Source organism: Solanum dulcamara, chromosome 10, assembly GCF_947179165.1.
Source record: "Solanum dulcamara chromosome 10, daSolDulc1.2, whole genome shotgun sequence".
Taxonomy (NCBI): domain Eukaryota; kingdom Viridiplantae; phylum Streptophyta; class Magnoliopsida; order Solanales; family Solanaceae; genus Solanum; species Solanum dulcamara.
In genome coordinates, this window is record NC_077246.1 from 5,945,451 (window position 1) to 5,970,652 (window position 25,202).

Genomic DNA, 25,202 nt, shown 5'->3' on the forward strand with positions numbered 1-25,202 from the left:
AAAAAATGTTCCTACTAAATAAGAACTTGAGGAAAATAAAAAAGAGTCGAACCCATTCATTAACGCGAAACCATCACAATTTGCTTTCCAACATTGCTACCAGAGAAGAGACCAACTAGAGCATTGGGAGCACTTTCGAGACCTTCAGCTATGTCTTCCACATACACAATGTTTTTGGCCTTTATTTGTTGAATAATTATTTCCAGATATTTAGGATAAAGATGATAGTAATCAAAAACAAGAAATCCTTCCATGCGGATTCGTTTTGCTATAACGTTGAACAAATTGTGGACTCCTTCAGTCTTTTTAAGATTGTATTGTGAGATCATCCCACACACAGCAATACGACCATGGAGTTTCATATTCAAAAGAACTGCATCAAGCATCTTCCCTCCAACATTTTCAAAATAGATGTCAATTCCATCAGGAAAGTACCTAATAGAATAAACCAATACAAAAAAAAGGTCATATTATTTATTCCTATATTATTGCAAAAAGGTCTAGTATTGCTCTCTATTAAGATATCAATTCATATATACTACACCAAAAAAATGATCTTTAGCAGCCACTAAATATGTTTGAAGAGGCAATTAGCTTTCGTTATAAATGTTCCTTTGGATCCAATAGCAATCAACTAATGTTGATAAAAAATTTATCACTTTTTGTTAATGTACGTACATACTTATTGCTGTTAAAAGTTGTTTTTGTTGTAATGGTGTTCTTGGGGGATCGTTTGGTTCGGAACAACTTATCCAGGAAATATTTATTTCGGGATAAGTTATCCTACGATAAGTTATTCCACCATGTATATGAGTTAACTTATCCCATTAAGATTTAAGAAGGTATAAATGGTGGGATAGATTATAATCTAAGGATTACCTAATACTTCCAACTAAATACAGGATAAAATAATCCTACATAAACTAACCAAAATGAAATATCAATTCACCACACCCAATTCTTCTTCTTCTATCACTATTCAAAGTCACCAACACCTTCACCACATAAACTAGTGTTTTCTAGTGGGAAGTTATAAGATTACTAACCTCTTCAAAGTTGCATCTAAATCCTGTTCCTCTTTGTAGTTAAAAGCTTCATCAAAACCAAACTTGTTCTTCAACAGATCAACCTTTCATAATAATGAATAGAATGAGATAGCTAGATTTTTAAAAATAAATAAGATAAGCAAGATAACTTAGCCACTAATCACTAATCTGTTAGGGGAGGAAGCACCACAACAAAAGTTTGATATGATAATAAATAATGAAAATAAATTGAACACGAAAATTTTACGTGGAAACCCCTCAAACAGATAGAGGGGAAAAACTACAGGGTAGAAGGATTTTAGTAGGATAATATGGGAGTACACTGCTTTCAAATATAAGGAGAAAACAACAATAAACACTTCTCTCTTGTAAAAGGAATAACTCACTAAAGAGGACAACTACAATATTTATCTTGGTGTATAACTCTCTTTGTGTTCTTACTCTTTTGGATTGTATTTTTGTGGGATGATTTAAATGAAGGCAAGAGACCCTCTATTTATAGAAAACTGAAAACGCGTAAAATACACATTTTCGTGTAAAATATGTGTTTTCTTGTCAAAAATTGCTAAAGGAGGCGCAACTTTTAAAATGGGTAAAATACACATTTTTTTCTTCAACGATGCGTGCACCTCCTTTTTTGATTTTCTTGCATAATCAGATTCAAGAAAGAAATGTAAGTAGTTACCTTTTCTTTGGTTCCAGCACTACCAACAACATAGCAACCTAACATCTTTGCAAATTGTCCAACAAGTTGACCAACTGCTCCAGAAGCAGCTGAAACAAAGACATTTTCTCCCTTCTTAGGAGAGCAAATCTCATAGAAACCAGCATAAGCTGTCATCCCAGGCATCCCTGTGAAATAATTGAGTAAAATTAATGAGCTCTAGATTTTTCCTCTTCTATATATTTTAACAACCTGTATGAAGATATATTTCCATTGGTCTTAGACACAGAGTTTTGGAACATATACTTTGTAAATATTTTATTTATAAGTTAAATAATCAAAAACATATTTAAACTATCACTTTTTTTTGAGTTTCATGTCTCAATTATTCATTGTTCTCTTTACCACAAGAAGTATCACTCTCTTTTGTATTAAAACAATACGTCGATTTTAAGCTAGCCAAATATTTGTTCTCAATCAACAATAAGCGTGTGTAGGCCAACTTAGCATTGAGACATGCTTTAGTACAAAGAGAGTGATAATTGAGGTATGAAACTCACGAGAAGATGATTGTTTAGGTAGAGTAAATAAAATAATGGATAGTTGAGGTATAAAACTCATAAAATGTGATAGTTTAGGTCTGATTTTTATCATTAACTTTTTTATTTATTTGAAATTGATAGAAAAGCAAGGATATGGGCACGTGTAAGTAGGAACAAAAAATATTTATTTATTTATTTTTGAGTTAATGATAAAAAAATACAACTAAACTATCATTTTTTGGCGAGAATTTTATAGCTCAACTATCCGTTATTCCTTTTACCTATCTAAACTAACACTCTCTTTGTATTAAAACACACCCAATGTCGAGTTGGTCAAATATTAATCCACTCGACAATATGCGTGTGTAAACCAACTCAACATCAACGTATGTTATAATATAAAAAGATAGTCATAGTTTAAACAGATAAATGGAACAATAGATAGATGAGATATGAAACTCGCATAAAAAAGGTAATTCCCTCTGTTTCAATTTATTTGGCCTACTTTCTTTTTTAGTCCGTTTTTTTTTTTTTGTAGTTTCAACTTTTCATATAATATGTTTAATACCACAAGATTAAAAGTATTTTAATACATTTGACAGATCTTTGATTTTAGACCATAAAATTTAAAAGTATTTTTTATTTTCTTAAATTCCATGTCAAATAAAAATAAGTTACTCAATTTGAAACAAAAAAAATAATTTAGATATATTTTAACCACTAACTAGGAATGACAATGAAATGGAATGGGACGGATGTGGGGCCGGTTGACATTTTAACCCACAAAAATTTTGATCGGCCTGCATGACATAATTTGTTGTTTTGAACCCGCTCGGCCCCGCGCCGCCCCAGCCCCCACTCTATTTTTCTTACTTCTTTGAACTAATTTGACAGTATAATAAGCTATTCCTAAAATTCTTCGTTCATTTTTGTTCTAAGTAATATTAGTTAATGTAATCATTAGAGTGATTATTTGTAAAAGTAAGTTATTTTTTTCTCATATTTTGATGAATTCTTCTCATTAATTTGTTCTTATTTACACTACGTATTTTCTTGAATGAGATAATTACTTATTGTATTCCTTATTTTTTTTTAGTCACATATTTATTTTCTTAAATTATGTTCATACATTGCAGTAATCTTATAGTATTAAAAGTAATCTATAACTAGAAAAGAATAATATAGAAGTCAACAAAAATGAGACAAACTTAATACCAATTTCAGCAACCAAAGAGGCAACCGATCAAAATCCCCAACCCGCAACCTGCCCCGCCCCCACACCGCACCCGCAAATGCTATAACTCCCTCTACCCCGTCGCTACCTTCATGGCGGAGCCATCTTGAGGTCAGGGAGTTTAACTGAAAATTATACTATTTATATATAATTAAAATAATTTTTTACGTATATATAATACATGTCGTACCTTCTTTGACTAATTTACTTTTTAAATTTTGAACTTTTTTAATGAAAATTCTGATTCTGCTACTGATTGCTCCTGCCATTAACTGATTATTTTAGAAAGGGAAGGATGTATATAGAGAAGAACAACTCACCAAGGATTCCTGTATAGTATGAAAGAGGCACATCCTTGTCATGATTAATTTTCAACAGAGAACTGTGAGTAGCTGTTACAATACTATATTCCTCCCATCCAGTCATTCCCCAAACTAAGTCACCTTTCTGGAAGTTTGGATCACCAGACTCCAAAACTTTAGACACTCCATATCCCGTGATAGGCTATACATATGTATATAACCGAAAACAAAATAAGTAAGAAGCTCACTTAATTATTTTTTTTAAAAATAAAATAAAAACACCAATAATGTTAAATTTGAAATATTTGAGGTCTGCATGTACAATTTACTTAGGAATCTAAACTCACTTGTAATTTGTTTCAACAATAACAAGAAATGCTTGTATTTTAATTAGGGAAAAATCCACAATTAGAACCTGGTGAAGGTAGAGAGCATTTTATGTGAAAAGAACAGAAAAGTTTACTGTATTTGTTTTGTTAGAAGGAGAAATAAGAACCAAATGAACACCGTATTAAATTCATTTAAAAACCACAACCATTAAGTTCGATCATAATTGTTTCATATGCCTTTGAAATATTTCTATTTTTAAAAATTTTTAATTTAAAATATCTTTTACGTACGTATTATTAAATATATGAATTTTTTTCAAATTTTATGTCCGAATTTAGAATCAAAATTAACAAGTTTGACTCTCAACATTTAAACTTGATTTTGAGAGTCTTTTGAAAATAGTCCCTCCATAAGATAGAAATGAAACTACGTACTCACCATCCTCCCCAGATCCTCACTAAAGGGGTGTTTGTATTGACTGTGTTTTAAACAGTTTATAAGCTAAAAGCTAAAAATCATAAATTGAGAATATTCAACTTTTGAATTTTAGCTTATTTTTATACTTTTTCATTCTTAAAAAAACCTCCAAATTAAAAATAAAAAAGATTAATAGCCAAAAACTATTTAAAATAAACCAATTCAAATACCTGCTTATTAAAATATATTTTTTGACTCTCGAAATTGAAACATTTAATAAAGTATGTAGCAACTAAATAATCATATGTGTGATAGTAAATTGAATAAAAATTAATGGAAGACTTACAGAACCAGGAGTGAAGGATTCAACATAGCTACCCTCAAGTTTGCTCATGCGGTTACGCATATAAGGGTCACAAGACAAATAAAGATTCTTCAAAACAACAACATTAGAACCTTCTGGAACATTCAATTTAATGCTGTTATTCTTAAATTCCATATCAGATTCTTTAGGATAACCTTCCACATAATGTTTTAGAATGATCTGTTTGTTGTTCATCACTTCTTCTGCCATTTTTTCTTTTTTCTTTTTTAATGTGAATGAAGAGTTATTTTAAATGTGTGTGCATGTGTTATATATATAGGAGAAAAATTCGGATCCGGCTCCGGCTCCTCTTCATTTTCTTCAAAGTTTTTATTTGGATCGAAGACAAATAACACAAATTAAATTTAATGACTAAAATTTAATTAAATAGATACGTCCTATTCATGATTTAAAAATAAAAATAAATACAATAGTACTCCTTTAGTTTGTATGACTTGCTCTTTTTTTTTTTAATTAATATTTTTAAAAAATGATATATTTTTATATTTAATAATAATTTAAATTTTAAAAAATTATTTTATCATTGATGAAATAATTTATAACCATACAAATCTCTCTGATTTATTTTAGATCATAAATTTTAATTTTTTTAAATTTTGTATCAAATTAAAATTATATCATATGAATTGAAACTAATGGAGGACTCCCTCAGTCCCATATTAGATGAGTATTTTAATAAAAATATTTGTCTCATATTACTTAATCACTTACTAAATCAAGATAGAATTAATTAAATTTTTCCTATTTTATCCCTATAATTAAAGTAGTCTTTTGAATGTAAAAAATTTCTAATATTAACTATTTTTATACTCTATGTATATGACATTGATATAAATAAAAGGTAAAATAGTAAAATTTTTCAATATATTAATGATTTGTTAATTACCATATAAAATTGAAAATATTCATATAATATAGAACGGAGGTAGTAATATTTTTCTTTTCACATTTATCAATGTTTTCTTCATTTGCTTACTTTATTGTCCACTTGCCTACACTATCCACCAATTACAACATTATTCTTATTGTGATATGCGTAACAGCTGATAATATAGCTCAACAAGTGGAACAATGTTGTACAAGCCTTTTAAACGTGCTCTCTAATAACAAACTATTTTGTGGTACAATGATGAAACTATTTTATTTTTAATTAAAAGTTTTGAGTTTGAATCGTAAATATAAAAAAAAAATTATTAGAAGCGTCATAACCAAATGAACCCTGTAATATTTAATTCGAATTTAATATAAACTCTGCAAAAACTCCAAACAGCAGATAGGTAACCAAAAAAATGTTATCTCTAATAATTGGACAGGAAAAACTGAAGGTGGTACTATCAGTTAGTACAAGAGATAAAAGATGATAATTTTGAAATTGTTATAAAAGAAAAAAATAGTGGATGTAAGTGACCACTAATGACATATTGGCTTGTTTCTCTTTCTTATCCTCTATTTTCTTGGCTATAAATAGCCTTGCAAATTAAAGAATTATGACACAAGCGCGTCATAATTGGCTCAATTTAAAATTAATAAATTTTAAAAATATAACTGAATATAATTCTGCCTTGTTTAGAATTATAGCACAGTTAAATTTATATGGAGAAGAAATTACTGAGTAAGACAAACTTGAAAAAATATACTCCACATTTTCACCCGCGAATATGCTCCTACAGCAGCAATATTGTGAAAAGGATTTAAAAAAAATATTCTGAATTACTTTTTCACCTTCTTATTGCTGAACGTCATAACGAACTGTTAATTAAAAATCATGATAGTCGATCCGTTGATTATTTTCCACTCCTTGAAGTGAATCAGACAAACTATAACCAACGAGAAAGAGGTCATGGCCCCAGTCATAGTCGTGGTCGTGGTTGAAGAAATTATAATCATGATGCTCGATTGGCACCGAGAAATGATCAGCAATATAAAAAGAAGAGTGAAAACCAAGAAACTATACCAAAGAAAAATTCAGAAAGTATATGTCATAGATGTGGAGGTATGGGCATTGGTCACAGACCTATCGATCATCAAAACGTCTGGTTCAGCTATATCAGGCATCCTTGAAGAGAACAGAAAATACTTCAGAGACAAACTTTATTTCTGAAGATAATATTGAGTCTATGCACCTGGATGTAGCTGATTTCTTCAATTTCCCAGAAGAAAATATGAATATTGATAAGCCTGATAATATTTAAATAATTTTTTTTTCATTTGTTTGTACTAAATAATATGTTTATATTTTTCTAATTTATGTAAATAAATAAAATCTGTATAATGAGCCATGTTTTAATTGTAACGTTTACCTTATTTCTTTTTGAAGAAAAATATGGATATGCCTCAAATTTTCTTTGGATCAATGATCAATCAAGAAGATATTTGTGTAATTGATAGTGGAATGACTCATGCCATTTTTAAAGACAAAAAATATTTTTCCTACGTGCTTAGAAGAAAAACAAATGTTACTACAATTTCTGATAATTCAAAAATGATTGATGGCTCTGGAAAAGCTACTATATTTCTGCCTAACGAGATAAAGATTGTTATAGAAGATGCACTATTCTCTTCTAAATCCCCAAGAAACTTGTTAAGTTTTAAAGATATCCGCAAAAATGGATATCATGTTGAGACACTAAATGAAATGAATACTGAATATCTTGGTATAACCAAGAGTTTCTCAGGCCAGAAATATATTTTGAAAAAATTATCAACTTTGTCGTCTGGCCTATATTATGTAGAAATTAGTGAAAATGAAGCACATTTGATTGTAAACCAGATGTTTACTGATTTAAATATATTTGTGCTATGGCATGATCGAATAGGTCATCCTGGATCAATAATGATGAGATAAATTCTTAAAAATTCAACTGGACATCCGTTAAAGAACCTAAAGATTCTTACGAATGATGAATTTTCATGTGCTTCTTGTTATCAAGGCAAATTAATTATCAGACCATCAACCCTGAAGGTTGTCATCGAATCGCTTGACTTTTTAGAGCGTATACATGAGAATATATGTGGAACTATTCATCCACCTAATAGATTGTTTAGATATTTTATGGTTCTAATAAATGCATCATCAAGATGGTCTCATGTGTGTCTCTTATCATCTCGCAACCTGGCGTTTGCGAAGTTATTAGCACAAATAATAAGATTAAGAATGCAATTCCAGATTATCCAATTAAAGCTATTCGTCTTAATAATGCTGGAGAATTTACATCCCAAATTTTTGATGATTATTGCTTATCAATTGGGATAAAAATTAAATATCTTGTTGCTCATGTTCATACTCAAAATGGCCTTGCAGAGTCATTTATTAAGTGCCTACAATTGATAGAAAGACCTCTACTTATGAAAACAAAATTGCCGATTACTATTTGGAATTATGCTATTTTACATGCAACAACACTTGTACGTCTCAGACCAACAAATAATAATAAATACTCTCCATCACAATTAGTATTTGGTCATAAGCCAAATATATCCCATCTATAAATTTTTGATTGTGCGGTATACGTGCCTTAGCACCACCACAACGTACAAAGATGAGCCCTCAACGAAGGTTGGGCATAAATGTTGGATTTGACTTACCCTCCATAATTCGCTACCTTGAACCGTTGAGAAGAGACTTATTTACTGCTCGATTTGCAGATTGTCAGTTTGATGAAACAACTTTCTCGCAATTAGGGGTAGAGAAAAAGGAACCCGAAAGAAAAATTGAGTAGAAAGTTTTATCACTATCTCATTTTGATCCACGTATAGAAAATAGCAAATCAAATATCAGATGCATTTACTGATTTAAAACAGATAACTAAGTTACATATCCTTACAGTGAATGTGCCTATCCGGATTGATGTCCCAAAATGACCATCTACTAATATCATAGCTTCTCAAGGATAAAAATCCTAGAAAGACAAGCATGATAAATAATAAAGATGATACTATAGAAGAACCTCCTGAAGAAGGTCAAGATTTGAGTAATCTTGATATTCCTGAAGAAATCAGTGAACTCGAGACTTAAATGAATGAAGAACTTTCAATAAATTTTACCGGTGATGAGATAAATTTAGATCGATCAAAAATTACGATGGATAATATTTTTGCATAAATGTTGTACTTATTCTCATGCAAGATAGTAAAAGCCTTGAGCCTAAATCCATCGAAGAATGTCGACGTAGATGTGATTGGGCAGAATGACAAAAGGCAATTCAATCAGAATTAGACTCACTTGCTAAGCGTGAGGTTTTTGGACCTGTAGTTCAAACCCCCGAAAGTGTAAAACCAGTTGGCTATAAATGGATTTTTGTGCGAAAATAAAATGAGAGAAATGAAATTGTAAGATACAAGGCACGCTTTGTTGCTCAAGAATTCTCTCAAAGACCCGAGGTCAACTATGAAGAAACATATTCACCTGTTATGGATGGTATAACTTTTCGATATCTCATTAGTTTAGCTGTACATCAAAATGTTGAAATATATCTAATGGATATAATTACAGCTTACCTTTATCGTTCACTTGATAATAAAATTTACATGAAAATTCCAGAAGAATTAAAATTGCCTGAAGCATGTACTAAGTCTCAGTAAATGTACTCAATCAAATTGCAAAGATCATTATATGATCTGAAACAACCAGGGCGTATGTGGTATAATTGTCTTAGTGAGTACTTGATAAATGAAGGTTATATAAATGATGTCATTTGTCCATGTATTTTTATGAAGAAAACGGAATCAGAGTTTGTTATACTCGCCATTTATATTGATGACATAAATCTCATTGGAACCTCTGAGAAGGTTCAAAAGTCGATTGAATACCTAAAAAAAGAATTTGAGATGAAAGATCTTGGAAAGACAAAATTTTGTCTGGGTCTGCAAATTAAACATTTAGTAGACGGTTTCTTTGTCCACCATTCTGCCTACACTGAGAAAATCTTAAAATGATTTTACATGGATAAAGCACATTCATTAAGTACTTCAATGGTTGTTCGATCACTTGAAGTGGATAAATATCCATTTCGACCTCTAGAAGAGAATGAAGAACTTCTTGGTCCTGAAGTATCATATCTCAGTCCCATTGGTGCACTTATGTATTTTACTAACGCAACCAGACCTGATATAACATTTTTTGTTAATTTGCTAGCAATGTATAATTCATCCCCAACGCGAAGACATTGGAACGATATCAAACATATTTTGCGATACCTAAAGGGTACCATTGATATGAGTTTGTTTTATACTAACAAAGATTGTGCAGACCTTATTGGTTATGCAGATGATGGTTATTTATCAAACCTACATAAAGTTCGATCTCAAACAGAATATCTATTTACATATGGAGGAACTTCTATATCATGGCAATCTACAAAGTAGTTTATTGTTACTACTTCTTCAAATCATGCTGAAATAATATCAATTCATGAAGCAAATAGAGAATGTGTGTGGTTGAGATCAATGATATAGTTCATCAAAGAAAGATGCGGCCTGGAAAATAATGTCAAAGTACCCACAATTATATTCGAAAATAATACCGCGTGCATAGCTCAATTGAAAGGTGGCTTCATAAAAGAAGACAAAACGAAACATATTTCACCAAAATTATTCTTTGCACATGATCGGTGATATTGATGTACAACAAGTTCATTCGAGTGATATTCTTGCAGATTTATTCACAAAGGCATTACCAACATCAACTTTTGAGAAGCTAAGATATAAGATTGAAATGCGTAATCTCCAAATTATCAAATGAAGTTTTCATCAGGGGGAATAAAATACGTGTTGTACTCTTTTTTTCTTAACCAAGGTTTTGTCCCACTGGATTTTTCTGATAAGGTTTTTAATGAGGCAGTACTCAAGGCGTATTACCAGATGTATGTACTCTTTTTCCTTCATTAGATTTTTCCCATTGAGTTTTTCCTAGTAAAGTTTTTAATGAGGCACATTATACGTGGACATTCAAGGGGGTGTGTTAGTGACCCACTAATGACATATTGCCTTGTCTCTTTTCTTTATCCTCTGATTTCCTTGGCTATAAATAGCCTTGCAGTTTAGAGAATTATGACACATTGAAGAAGAATAAAACATAACTCTTCTACTTTTTTTTTTTACTATCACTTTTTCTTATTAATTTGCTAAGTTAATTTGTTTTATAAGAGAAATAAAATATAAAATTATGTTATCTTGCAATTTATCAATAATTTTTTTTTTGTTCATCATACTCACGTGGGAAACGTTGGCAACTGACAAATGGGCATAATTGACAAAGATTCCTCTCCTTTGTGCCAAACATTCCCATTAATACTTTTCTAATGTGTCTTTTCTAAAATATTTATTATCTATCCTATTCTATTTTTCCTTTAGGGGTCCAAGTAAATAATAGTCACCTAAAGAAAACATTATATTTGTTAGGTGTAAGCATATTGTTCACAACACGCAGTAGAGGATGGAAACAAATAACAAATCTTAGGGATTTTTAAATTAAAATAGGTTAGATCGATGATTTTATAAATTAACTCAGTTTTTTAATATTTATTTATATTTCAAAGATGAGTTTTAAGATAAATTTAATAATGAGAGTTGTAATTTAAAATCTCTTTGATACTATATATATATTTTATGTGTATCTACATCGAGACGATTTTTGTTATTAACTTTTTGATTAAAGAAACTTGTGAACAATTAAATTAAGAGTATTGTGTTGAAATTAACAAATTGGACTAGCTAAATTTTCTAATTTAATTATCAAACAACTAATCCATTAACAAAGATAAAAACATTCGTTAGTGTACGACCTCATAGGTTTAAAACTAAACATGTAGTAAATTGATCATATTGCTGTACTAATCATTAAAACTAAACATGTAGTAAATTGATCATATTGATCTACTAATCGTTAAAACTAAACATGTAGTATCTTATTTAGTCGTTTATAATTCATGATAACAGCTTAAACTTATTATCATGTCAAGACTTGACAGATTCATCTTGATCAATCATTAATTCTACAAGCATTTAATCATACCCAATATATCCTTTCAACTACTCTCTCCATTTCATATTAAGTGAATTTTTGAGAGATTTTTCATTATTCAAAATAATTTAATTGTTCAATGTTGAAGATAGATGTTTGAAGCTTTTTCCATATTTACCCTTTTATTTATTGAAGTTTTATATTTTCTAGGAGATAAACTACACTACTTACAAAATTGTATTTATGATTTTACAAAAGGCAATGATGGAAAGTATTGATTCAAATTATGTCTTTGAATGTTTTTCTAAATATGTGTGCATTGCCTCACAAATTCACTTAATATGAAATGGAGGGTATATTATTGCTGTGTCCAAATGCACACACAAGTGTACGTAGTCATCAAGTAATAAAGTAACAGAACTATCGAATATCGTTCCCACATGGACTTGTGATTAGCACGGTTAAACAGGATTAACTACTAATAAAAAAAAAATGGGAATAAGAGAATTCAATCAATATGGTAGCATATTTCTCTGTAAACCCTCAAAACTGCAATTTGGAGGAGTAAAAGACCAAATATCTGTTAAGACTCACTTCTTGATGTCTATTAGCACCTTCATTGCAATAATTAAATGCAGAATGCAGAAAAATCACATGAAGAATGTAGATGAAGTCTCTGTTTTATGGTAAAACTGATTAATCTTATAATTACTTGCTCTGATTGAACAAAAGCTTTCCTCTTTAAGCGCGCATGAGAATCAATTCCCAAAAGGACGTGTCAATCTGTGGATGCTGCCACTTTAGGGGGTAAAACGAAAAGTTTAAAGTTAAAATTTCTTGTAAATATAGAAATGTATATCATTATTTTTTGGACAGAGTAAAAAAGGAAACATGTCTTTAGTCTACTAGGTGGAAAAAAACTCGATTTCCTCATCTCCAAGAGCAACAGATACTCCTCATGTATACGATGACATTCATTTGCCAGAAAATCTACGCATTTGATACAAAAGGCCTTCAGAGCAGTACGTAGTTAAAAGCTCACTTACGTTCGTAAATGCAGATAATATCATATGGAACCTTCAAGGACCATGGTTATCTTGATCTTCCATTTCTTTAAGTATAACATACTTGGCAGCTGCATTTCCTAATGGTGATCCAATTTCATCTTCACTTGCGCTACCTTTCTGTATCTTGTCGTACCTGAGTAATGAAAGTGGAAAAACAACTTCAATACATGCCATTAAACCATCCCAACAGCTCCTTCATACGCTTCTAATGACTACCAAATTCGTCCCATTTGCGACTAAAAATGGCCCGATATCTACAATTTATTTATTTTTTGGTGTAAAGTAAGTAGTTTTATTGATGGCATCAAGAAGATGTGATAGGTATACAAGAGAAAGATTACTACAACAATTTTGTTATATGGCATAACAAAATTGACCTCAACTGGGAGCTTACCACTCCAACTTTGAGCATGCACGTTTAGACGCTTCAACTTCTCTCCACTATGTCAATTGAATGCTCCAGCTTACAAAATGATCATCATAGACACCTCCAAAATTTATGGTTTATGTCAACGTTGGGTGCCCACGAGAAACAGTGGAGAACGAGTTGAAGTATTTAAATGTGCATTCTCAAAGTTGAAGTATTTAGCTGTCAATTGAGGCCAAGTTAAGGTGTCTATCTATGTATTATGCCTTTTCATTATATAAGTTACAGGTTTCATGTCTGTTATAAGAAAAGACATAACAATATCAGCATCATATTTTATTTTAGCCATAATACATAAATTGACCCATAAACTTGACTTCAAATTTTAAGTATGACCTCTAACTTTCATAGTGTACAAATAGACACTTTAACTATCCAAAACTTAAACAAATAGACACACATGTCCTACGTGGCACAATACACGTAGGACACCACGTAGGACGCAAAATTGCCATGTAGGATGTCATGTAGGACGAATGTATCTATTTTTTCAAGTTTTGAATAGTTAAAGTGCTTATTTGTGCACTATGAAATTTGAAGATCATACTTAAAATTTAAAGAAAAGTTTAGAGAGGCCAATTTATGTATTATGCCTTTATTTTATAACCATTGGAGGAACTTACAGAAATGAAAGAGTTATTGTCACCAGCAGATAAAAGTGTATTTTATTCTAATTGAGGATCACGAATTGATAACATAAAACAGAATAAACACATATTATGTTAAGTAATCTAATATTAATGTCAGAGCAGAGCGAGACATTACGAGATAACTTCTTGCTCAAACATGAAGGATCCAGTCACTTACTTATACCAGTTAAACAAACTGACACCAAACATTATCGTCATGAGACCGAGCCCTTTCATCCAGGTAAAGTCGTCATGAAAATAAAATACGGCAACCTGAACAGGCAGCAAACACGATTACCAGCAATTGTAGAAAACATGGACTCCATAGATCATAGAAATTTGACAACTATCGGAAACTATTCAAGATTGTCGCAATCCAAGCCCTATCTGAGTCTATCAATGTTCGAATATTACAATCTCCTCGAGGTAAGTAGCTTCAGTAAATGAGTTCAACCAGCAAAAGTAGGACTCAAAGTGCATAGAATTGCATTGGCATAATACATAGACACTTTAACTTGGCCTCCACGGGTAGTTGAACACCCCAACTTTCATTTGTGACCATCTAGACACCTTAACTTTGAAAATGCACATTTAGACACCCCTAAGGGGGTGCATTCTCAAAGTTGGAGTGTTACAGAGCCAACTTAAACCAAGTTAAGATGTCTAGATGTGCATTTTCAAAGTTAGACCGTTTAGTTGCCAGTTGAGGCCAAGCTAAAATGTCTATTTATGTATTATGACAATTACATTGAGATCACAACCACTTGATGGTTGTGAGAGTGGTTGTGATCACAGTGAGGTCCCAGCTTATAGTCTGTACACGTCCAGATGATTTTTAATCAGTATTAACACCTTGAAATTCGCTCGAAAGGACAATCAATAGGTGTAGTCAGAATTTTGAGCTTATGGATTCTGAATTCTAAAACGGTAGTTTGTTGTATTTTTTATACATTGTTTATACATATTAAATAAATTTCTTAACACAAATACAAGGTTTAGACCAAAGTTACTAGATTCTGCGGAACCCGTAGCTTTCTCTCTAGCTCCGCTCCCGAAAATAGGACAAACTTAGACTGTTACTGGTCTCATTTGTGTGTTGCAAGCAACACATGATAAAAAAAAAAAATACTTTTTCAGCATTGTTTTTAATAATCTTTGATTCACCAAGTAGTTACAACCTACAATTTTTTCTGATAATAGAAATTCTAGCAAATCGTTGCATCGGCAGAGAGACCAGAGGTAAATGAGTATTCATCATCTCCGGTCTGATACAGAGACGGATGTTGAGTCGAAGCCGGGTTCATTCAAACCCGGTACCTTCGATGCAGAACATAAATTTATGTATAAAAAAGTTTCATTAAAACTGCATCAAACGGTAGGTCTGAACCCATAATTTTAAAAATACAACGGGTTCAATGCTAAGAAATTTAAAGGTTGAACCCACAAGGTTTATACAACATACCAAGATAGTGACCGCCTCCTTTACAACTCCCGCTATTGTCACTGTTACTGCACTTGTGATAGACACAAGAATATATTCCGTCAACACCTGCATTAAACAAATGTTGCTAGGTAAGCATGAAAAAAGAAGTTAACATAATGTCGTCCAAGTTCTTTAATAATTGATAATCGTTTCTAAAAGATCTAGCCTATTAGAAGGCTTCATTTTCTCCGGGAAATCCACAAATTCAACTGATACCAGTGCTTAGGCACATACATACCATAAAGAAAGCCAAAGTTCCACCAAAAAGCATCAACAAACAACTTATAGCTATATGCCATGAGGTATCAAAATAATTGGTGTGTCTTAATTCGTGCCACGGATCAAAAATAAGGGACAGCACAGCAGTTGAAAGAGTCATTACTGGAGTCACATAGCTCATTAGGGTGAGTGGATTTTTTAAACCTGCAATAACCAAAGCATGCATTTCATTACACAATTTATCACAAACTATGAAGCAAATAACGAATCAACGATTTTCAATTTATTAATTTGTTCAAAACTAGGACTAAGATAAAGCAGATCAAACAAGATGATCAATTTTCAATCTTTAACAAGCTATTACAAATTGGATCAAACAACATTTAATTTTTTTTTGGAATTTAGATTATCAAAACAAGATCAGATTTGGAGGGCCCCCTGGAGAAACGGTAAAGTTATCTCCTTTGTGCAAGATAGTCAAAACGCGTAGTCAACAAAACGCGTTTTGAACGCGTAGTCAAAAAAGGAACAAAACGCGTTTTGAAAGCGTAGTCAAAAAGGGAGGTTCAATACGCGGATTTTACGCGTTTCTAGTTTCCTATAAATAGAAGACTTCTTGCCCTCATTTATCCCATCCCAGAAAGAGAGAGTAAGAATACAAACAGAGTTATACACCAAGATAAATATTTTAGTCTTGAGTGTCCTCTTTAGTAGTTGTTCCTCTTACAAGAGAGAAGTGTTAATTGTTGTTTTCTCCTTGTATTTGAGAGCTGTGTACTCCATACAATTATAGTGAAATCCTTCTACCCCGTGGTTTTTCCCTTCTATCATTTAGAGGGGTTTCCACATAAAATTCTCGTGTCCAATTTATTTTCATTATTTTCATCATATCAAACTTTAGTTGTGGTGCTTCCTCCCCCCAACACTTTGGACCTATAGACCATAGGTTCGAGCTGTGGAATTAGTCACTGATTTGTGTCAGGGTAGGCTGCCTATATCACACCCTCTTGGGGTGCGGTCCTACCTTGGACCCTGAGTGAACACGAGATGCTCCATGCATCGAACTGCCCTTTTAAAACAGGATCAGCTTTGATGTAATCTAAATAGTGGTGCAGTCCCTGCCACTACGGCTGCTAATAATAATGATGATGATAACTACATTTGTAGAATATAATGTTTAAAGTTTGCTAAGAGTTGTTCATAGTCCTTACCATAGGCTTCTTTCTTTATGCCAGTTTTATGTCAGCACAACCAGTTGGATATAGGAAAACAAACACAAAGTTAGCACACATGCTATTGACAAAACAAAGAAATCATTGATAAGAACGCAACGAATGTCAGAAAATCCAACCTGCAGAAGAATCTGAGTCATAGTCCAGCGAAATCCAGACATAATCGCAGCAAGCATGACAAAGACAAATCCCCAAAACTCAAATTCTGTCTCCTTTGCAACTGCATCATCAGACAATAAAGGTCAGACTTTTCTACCAAACAGATGTAAATTAACAGACGACACAAGTATCCACAAGGCGAAAAAGCTTACAAAAACACTCAATAAGAAGATTACCGTCTTTCTAGATGTAGATATAACTGTTAGAGTCCCATATTGGGTGAGAGAATCGGTTGTTGTCTCGTATATAGTTTTTTTCAATCCTCACCTCATTAACTAACGTTTTCGGTTGAGTTCAGCCCAAAGTCAAATTTTTTTAACATGGCATCAGAGGCAAACCAATCTCTATTCTTGGTTACCCAATGTGCGCTCCATGTTATGTTGTGCAAACTTCAAATGTCTGGGCATGAACGTGCATGGGGGGGCGGTGTTCAAGTTGAGAGAATGGTTATTGTCTCTTTATATGGTCTTGGGAACACCTAGTGAGCTAGCTTTGGAAATTGAGTTACGCCCAAGGTCCGTTGTGTTAACAATATGTACAGCAGTACTCATAGTTAAAACCATGTCATGGTTATGTCTACTCTTTGTATTAATGACTATAGAATTGTACCTTTCAATAAATGCCTTGTCGGTATACTCTAATTACTTCCCTCATCATTTTAAGTTCATTTATTTGTAGTTCTTAGTTCTTTCTTCTTAAAACAAGTATCCTTCTTAAACATAACCATATCAGCTGCTATTTTTATATCGACCTACTTTCGACCATGGAAAGAAGGGAAAAAATGAGTCTAGACAAGCATAGTTTTATGAGTCCCGAAAGCCCCAGGATACCCTCATAGTTTTATGAGTCTCGAAAGCCCCAAGATACCCTTCTCAAGATAAAGCAGCAGTTTACGCCGAAAATTTGATTGATATTTACTAAAAGCCTCAAAGCATCTTTTAGCAACAACTAACAGTTCACGGGAGAGCCAAGCATCTTCAAACCCATCATATCGTGTCTAAACAAAAAAGGTTATTCAATCTCTAAGAAGATAAAGAATCAAAATGATCATCACAAGGTTAGAAACGAGAAATATTGTACTAAAAAAGTACACGTTTTTACCCCTGCACAAGTGAAGGTTATTGATGTGATTTATAAATGACAGATGAAGATGAAAATTGTGAATACTTTATCATATAAGAGAATATATAATACAAAAAAGAAATACCAAGACAACTAAATGTACGCAAGTATGGAACATACCTGTTAATAGTATCCCAACAGAAATTACCAAGATGATCCCCAGTAACTTTACACTTGGAGACTCCAACCTTCCACAAATAGTTAAGGCATATATTCAGCTTAGATAAGAGCCCCGTCAAATGTGTCGTATTCATCAAAGATAGTTGTTTCAAAGATGCTTTCAGGTTTTTAGTCCATAACGAATTAACAATGACATTCTATTAAGTCCTCATATGCCGGATGTACATCTATTACAAAGGATCAAGCAGAAATACAGATGCTTCTGGCCCCACCTACCCTCCCCATAAAAAAGCACAGTAACCAAAGAGATCAGTGGTTAAAAGTAGTACCTGAAAGCAAATGCGAAGAATAGGAGAAAGATGGGAGATGCAGATTTACACTGCAATGACATAAATTACATTTAGGAATCCAGAATTTGTATCAGAAAAAGGAAAGAGAAAACAAAGTAAGAAATCCGTTATTCTAATCGATAATAGACGACAGTTTAAGTGGCTCTTGAGGGCTTTGACAATCACACTTACTTTAGTGGCAGAGAGTTGTAAATGTCACTAGTAACTGCTAAAATTTCAAGGTACGTAAATGCAAATACTAGAGCTCTCGACAAATGTTAGGGTCACAAGTTTAACTAGCATGCTTTCGCATCCCTCAATTTTTGAAGAAATTTGCAGTCTATTAGTATTGACACCAACTGTAAGGTCAAGAATAAATTAAGGAGAAACGTTACACACCATAGTGGCAAATGTGACAGAGATGAAAACAAGGGATGCATTGCTGAGGTTCACATCCATTGCCGTTGTGAGAGCTGTTGGTACAACTGCGAAAGCCAAAGGCCGTCTATAATATTAGTTGTTAAGAAGTGAATATAATGATTAACAGGATAATATTGAAAGCCGCTATTTATAGATGACATTAAGATATTGTGGAAAAAGATTTGTATATATAGGTTAGATATCAAAGACATAAGAGATTATATATGTCTTGAACTCATGAAGAACTAGAAATTGAAATTCAAGCAGCTGTGCTAACTTGAACCAAAATCGAGATTCTTGTACGTAATAGGAACTGCCTCTATTTGTATACAAAAAAGTTCATTCAAACCATTGTCAATATATCGGTAATAAGCTAAGAAGTGTAACATGTGGCTTAACGAAGTCACAAGTTATAGCTAATTGAAGCTGTAATCTCATCAGATGCTCAGACATTCAAGCCCTTTAATAAATGCTACTCTCGTCTTTGTTAAGTTTAACTCTACTGGCGAAGTGCATAAACACATTATACACATATTTCTTGCTCTATAATATCATACGCCTTTCAAATACTTAAAGCTTTCTACTCTATCCTGTTTTCCACTGATTTTAACTTAAGGGAAATCAATGTCGGAAAAGCCATTGCATACAATATGAGATGTTTTATAATCACATCGGAGTACACAGAAAAATTATGTTAGAAAGGCTCTACTAATCCATGATAATTGATAACTTGTATGATACAATTTCTTCGAAAAATCATGCAGTAGTACACTTGAAAGAAAAATGGCATTAATAGTCATAAATATACCTTTCAAAGAATAGTCTCTCCAAGACATCATTACTGTAGGTTGAAATCTTTGAGACCAGAACCCAGTAATGACCTTGGACAAAACAGCTTGCATCGCAAAGTGCACAGTGTTCATCAGTAAAGGCGCAGGGAACTTCCCTAGATTGTCCCCGAGAAGACTTTTATTGTACCTGTTCCCCATGTCAACACATGAGAAGAACAAAAACATCCTTTAACCTTCAATAAACAACAACAACAATTACATCTGAGTCTCAAACAAGCTGGGATCGTCTATATGAATCCTTACTGACCAAGTTTCTTCTTTAATTCATCTCAGGACAACACTTTATGAAATAAACACAAACATGAAAAGTACTAGGAGTTTTCTATATTTCCTACTGTCATAAGAAACTCTATTATATAGTAGTCCTAAAGACTCCTAGAAAGCATCGGACCTAAAGTAAATGTATGAACATGACTACAAAAATTTTTGAAGCTTCAATATACAACAACAACAACTAAGTCTCAGTCTTAAACAAGTTGGGTCAGCTTTATGAATCCTCACTGGTCATGTTCCCCGTCTCAATTCATCTTAGGCCAATATTTAACGAAATAAAAAAGAAAAGCACTCGAAGTTCTCTATAGTTTTTACTGGCATACGAGTCTCTAATATATAGGGTGAAAATACTCCTAGAAAGCATTGAACCTAAAGTAAATATATAATCATGACTACAAATATTTCAATACACATCAATGAAAAAAAGACAAGAACTTGACGAAATTCAATACTTACAATGTTAAGAACAAGCTAACACTGTACCATACAAATATGAAGAAAAATGTCTTCAACACATTAATTTCAGCAACACCATTCTTTGAAACTGGACGTGGTGAGTCATGATAGTCCGAGAAAGCAGAGTGATTATCATCATCATCATCGTTATCACCACACTCAATATCATCATCGATAGATCCTCGATGACTCGATGAACCATTCTCCACGTCAAACGGAACATACCTATCTTCTACACTACCAAAATCACCACCACCACCCCTCATCCTATGCTTAAAGTTTTTACTACTACTACTACTATTATGTTGATTTGTCTCAGTACCAATAGATACATTTATTTCTTTCCCCTTTGACAATTCGAAATCGAAATCATCTCCATTAAGATTGTTATGTCTATTGACTAATTGAGATGTATGAAGGGTACCATTCTCATCAAACCAACCAGAAAATGAAGGATCCCTATGACAAATTGAAGCTAAATTATCTTTGTTCCATAAGTTTTCACTTTTACTACTTTCCTCAATATTTTCTTTACTTGAATCACTTTCTATCATCTCATTTGTTTACAAACAGAGTCACAAAAAGCAGGGGATTCTTGAAATGTGACAGTAAAGTTTGGAAATTTAATAGTCTTAAGGGATTTTGAATTCTTGAAATTGGTAAAAATTGTATTAAAGGGGTTGTGTTAAACAATTTGAGATGTATCAAAATGGAAAGAATTGGGAAAAAATTATATAAAGTTTAGATTTAAAGGAAGAATTCCCATTTAGATTTGCAGAATCTGAAAATAAAATAAAATAAATTGATCCAAGAAAAAAAAGGAAAAAAAGAAGATCAATAGGGATCAAACATCATGCATGTTAAAGAATTCAATTAAACAAATGATTAAGAATAAAGATTAAGGATGAAAATCAGCAAAGATGATCAGAATCAGAAAGTGAAAGCTTGTGATTTGATCTGTTAATTTCCGTTAGCAGGAGAAGAGGGGGTGGGGAAGGGGCAGGTGTGGGGGTATTGGGAGGGGGTGTGTATTGTAATTTCACTTTTCTTTTTGCATTAATGGTGATCTTAAAATGAAATAATTCGAAATTATTTATAGGGGCGTTTGGTCATGAAATTGTGTATTTGAAAAAAAAAAATATTTGCAAAGTGAAAAATGGTATTTGAAAATCGTACGAAAATATGTTTCATGTTATATGATACTATTGCTTTTTAGTATGTTACAGAGAATGAGTTGTTTAAGATCTAAAAAAATTATGTAAAAGATATTTATACAATTAAGTAATTTATTAGTTAATACTAAATCATTTTCTTGACTATTATTAATTGATAATTTGATAAAAATAATAATTCGGATATTAATAGATGTTGAAATTTATAAATAGTGTCAATATGTATAACTATTTATTAACAGTATCAATATATATAACCTAGTTTCTATTTACAAACTCATTGATTTTACTGTGAATTAAGACAACTAAAAATCTTCTAAAGCTTTTTCAAATAAGTTGACACCCTAAATTCATGATTGTTAGTATACTTACATTGGATTTATCAACACTCTTTTTGTAAATATAGAGATTTGTATAACAATTTTTGGTGTGTAAAAGGTGTTGTGTGAAATTAGGGTATGTAAAAGGAATTTGACTACAATTATGTATTAATTGTCACGTTTTAAAATTTGATAAATCATGCATGAAATAATAAAAAACCTTTCAATTGATATTATTTCTTCATAAATAAATAAATGTACGTAAACCATTTTGATCTGCCTCTTCTTCGATTCAGAACTCAAATTCTTGACTCCTTACGAATATAATAAAATTTCAAATCTGACGAATCTTTCACTCTACCTGCTCAACCATCCTTGTATAGTATAAGTTATTTCAAGGACCAAATACTCTCCACAAGATTAAGGTAAATATGAAGCCCATTAATCTTCACAATGAATTTTTGTTCATAAATTCTCTTTTTTGCCTCTATTCTCCATTCTTTCTTTTCAATGTCATATAAGAACAAGGGTGAATTCTCAAGATCTGGAATTGACACAATGTCTCCTTTTGGATTGGTGGTTAATAAATAACAAAGATCAATTATCTTTGTGAACTCTAATGGTAATTTAATTGTATGCTTCACCCATAGCTCCCTTTCACTAGTACCATTGAGAATGTATAAAACAATTGTGCCTTTTTCAAAATATACATGACCTAAAAGTGCAACTTGTCCCTTCATTTCTACTATTCTTGGACTAAATTCAGAAAACCTCAAAGGCCATTCTTTAATAGGGAATGGAATCCTTCTAATGAACTTTTCATCTCCAACACTGAATGCAACTATGTCACATGATGATGCGTAATAACCATTGAAGAAATAAATGGCCCCGTCGATACAAACACAATTGTCATTTGTAGGGCAAAATTTGATGCAAGTACCAGATATCTCCCTCCACGACTTGTCTATTCCAATGGTGAAAATAGAATATATCAATCTATTATCACCCTTAGGGACTCCTTCCTTGAGTACTTTATGTATTTTGGTGGTGGGATCAAAACCAATCGCGTAAATCGACTTTTTGTTACGTTGTTGACAAGGAAGAAAAACATGTTGATTTATGAAAGGATTGCAAATAGCAACATCTCCAACTTGGTTCCATAGACAAACTAGGCCATTGGTTGTTTGCATTGAGACAAGATCATGAAAACATGGTTGATCCAAGTATTGAAGGGGACAAGTAGCTAATTCTTCATCACGTTTTTCACTTTTTGATAAACTATAATATGACATCCTTGGGCGATTTATGAGGAATTGAGTCACATAACTTTTTTGATGTGATTCAATGAAATAGGGGTCTGATATAAGCGCGCAAAAGGATTTTGAAACGCACTTAAAACGCATTAAAGACTTGGCAGGAAGCTTTTTCAGAATTTCAACGATAATCTGGTGCGCAAGACATGCAACAATATAGTTGTATTCTTCCATGTATACTTGGTTGTGATTGACGATCATAATTTTTATGTGTAGAAAGTGAGAGCAAAGAATGAAATATATAACAAGTAATCGGTAGAAAGTGTTTTTTGAGTTGGAAAAGGTTTAAGCTATAAGAGCTAATTATAATTCCATGACATTGTAGGACTAGGACGCACTAAAGACGGTGCAAATTTGTTTAGGAAACTTACTTGCTATATTAAGAAAATATTTCTGGACACTAATAATATATTTATAATATAGTTTAAATACATATTACAGAGAACTATTTATAAAATACATATAATACGAGTTTTATTCATGAATAATACATTTATAATTATATTGCATACATAAATTCACTTTAAATGCAGATTTATCATAGTATTGTTATGTATATGTTATAGATGATACAGTAATAAATAAAAAGTATTACTAAAACCAGTAATTATTTATTAAAATATACTCACCCGAATAATTTTTCCGATTTGTTATTAGCTACAAAACTTATTGGATTGTAGTCATATCATTAAGTTATGAAAAATAATTGTAATTTGTAGCTATTAAGCTAATTATTTCCATGGTTATTATAAAAAAAAATGGCATGGTATGACAACTCATAAATTTAATTGGCAATAAAATGCCCTTTTTTAATTTTTTGGCAAAAAAAGATATTTTAAATATTTATTTGGCATTCAATAGCCACTTTCTTTTTCTTGAAAATGATTATTTTTAATTCTCTCTCTATTTCCTGCCCACGACCTTTTGTTTTTTTGAAAAGAAAAAAATATTACTTTATTGTTCCTTCTTTTTCTATATATTCAACCGTATCTTTCTTCTTCTTCTTCTTTTTTTTCCTAAAAAATCTCTTCTATTAGATACCCATTAAATCATAATTCTCTCTTATTGGGGAAATTGAATCCTACAATTCTTCAACTGTATCTTCTTCTTCTTTTTTTCTAAAAAAATTCTTCCATTTGATATACATTACACAATAAATTTCTCTTATTGGGGAAATTGAATCCCACAAATAAATTGAATATTCACTCGGAGTGTTTTTCTCCAAAAAATCTAGAGTTCGGAGATTATATATCTTTCATTTGGGAGTAGCTTATTTTATTTTTGTGTGATTTTTGTTCTAAATCTAATGAGTAAGAGAGATTATTTTAAGAATCCTGTCAATAATTGGAATAATGATTTCGATTTTGATGATTTCATTACCAACGATCCAAAAAAAATGATTTGTGCAGAATTTGTTGTCGCTACAATTGAAGATATCTCAAGTGACGGCGCAGAATATTATGGATATACAAAGTGATAAAGAAGCACATATTTTGAATATGACACTCCCACCGTGAAATATGATTTCGTATAAATGGATATATCTTTAAATTGAATGTATACGGAGTATGATATTATGTATACGTCGTTGACAGTATGTCTACAAATCTATTTGTATGTATCAAAATAGTTTGACGGAAATAACAATAGATGTGCAATATAAGTATTGTATACCTATTGTATTTTCCATGTCACAATCAATGTATACAATAAATTTTAAATCGAATAA

General features: G+C 31.8%; 3 protein-coding genes across 3 annotated transcripts; all 3 read right to left on the minus strand.

The window, feature by feature from the left end:
- LOC129870189 (2-alkenal reductase (NADP(+)-dependent)-like) lies at positions 1–5,157 on the minus strand. The gene is made up of 5 exons (XM_055944847.1): positions 4,882–5,157; positions 3,807–3,990; positions 1,732–1,898; positions 1,047–1,129; positions 1–435 (listed from the first exon to the last, which is right to left on the minus strand). Exons 1-5 carry the CDS (start codon positions 5,107–5,109, stop codon positions 60–62), a joined length of 1,038 nt encoding a protein of 345 aa, XP_055800822.1. The 5' UTR covers positions 5,110–5,157; the 3' UTR covers positions 1–59.
- A 7,534-nt stretch (positions 5,158–12,691) lies between these two features.
- LOC129871677 (probable sugar phosphate/phosphate translocator At1g06470) lies at positions 12,692–21,222 on the minus strand. The gene is made up of 11 exons (XM_055946636.1): positions 20,669–21,222; positions 19,897–20,066; positions 19,068–19,153; positions 18,669–18,718; positions 18,340–18,407; positions 17,058–17,158; positions 16,918–16,930; positions 15,726–15,910; positions 15,467–15,553; positions 14,183–14,277; positions 12,692–13,081 (listed from the first exon to the last, which is right to left on the minus strand). The coding sequence occupies exons 1-11, from the start codon at positions 21,220–21,222 to the stop codon at positions 12,961–12,963; spliced, it is 1,530 nt and encodes a 509-aa protein (XP_055802611.1). The 3' UTR covers positions 12,692–12,960.
- A 1,220-nt stretch (positions 21,223–22,442) lies between these two features.
- LOC129870298 (putative F-box protein At1g32420) lies at positions 22,443–23,666 on the minus strand. Its single transcript, XM_055945026.1, has one exon. It carries the CDS (start codon positions 23,645–23,647, stop codon positions 22,550–22,552), a length of 1,098 nt encoding a protein of 365 aa, XP_055801001.1. The 5' UTR covers positions 23,648–23,666; the 3' UTR covers positions 22,443–22,549.
- Positions 23,667–25,202: the final 1,536 nt, after the last annotated feature.

Bases quoted from the DNA above. Each gene is read 5' to 3' on its own strand.
- LOC129870189 (XM_055944847.1), bottom strand. From the start codon at position 5,109: ATGGCAGAAGAAGTGATGAACAACAAACAGATCATTCTAAAACATTAT. The intron at 3,991-4,881 runs GTAAGTCTTCCA...ACATATGTATAG, and splicing joins AATCCTTCACTCCTGGTTCT to CCTATCACGGGATATGGAGT. The intron at 436-1,046 runs GTTAGTAATCTT...TTATTCTATTAG, and splicing joins TTAGATGCAACTTTGAAGAG to GTACTTTCCTGATGGAATTG.
- LOC129871677 (XM_055946636.1), bottom strand. From the start codon at position 21,222: ATGATAGAAAGTGATTCAAGTAAAGAAAATATTGAGGAAAGTAGTAAA. The intron at 20,067-20,668 runs GTAAGTATTGAA...CATGGGGAACAG, and splicing joins GTTAGCTTGTTCTTAACATT to GTACAATAAAAGTCTTCTCG. The intron at 13,082-14,182 runs GTAAGTGACTGG...TTCATTACTCAG, and splicing joins AGTTTGTTTAACTGGTATAA to GTACGACAAGATACAGAAAG.
- LOC129870298 (XM_055945026.1), bottom strand. From the start codon at position 23,647: ATGGAAGAATACAACTATATTGTTGCATGTCTTGCGCACCAGATTATC.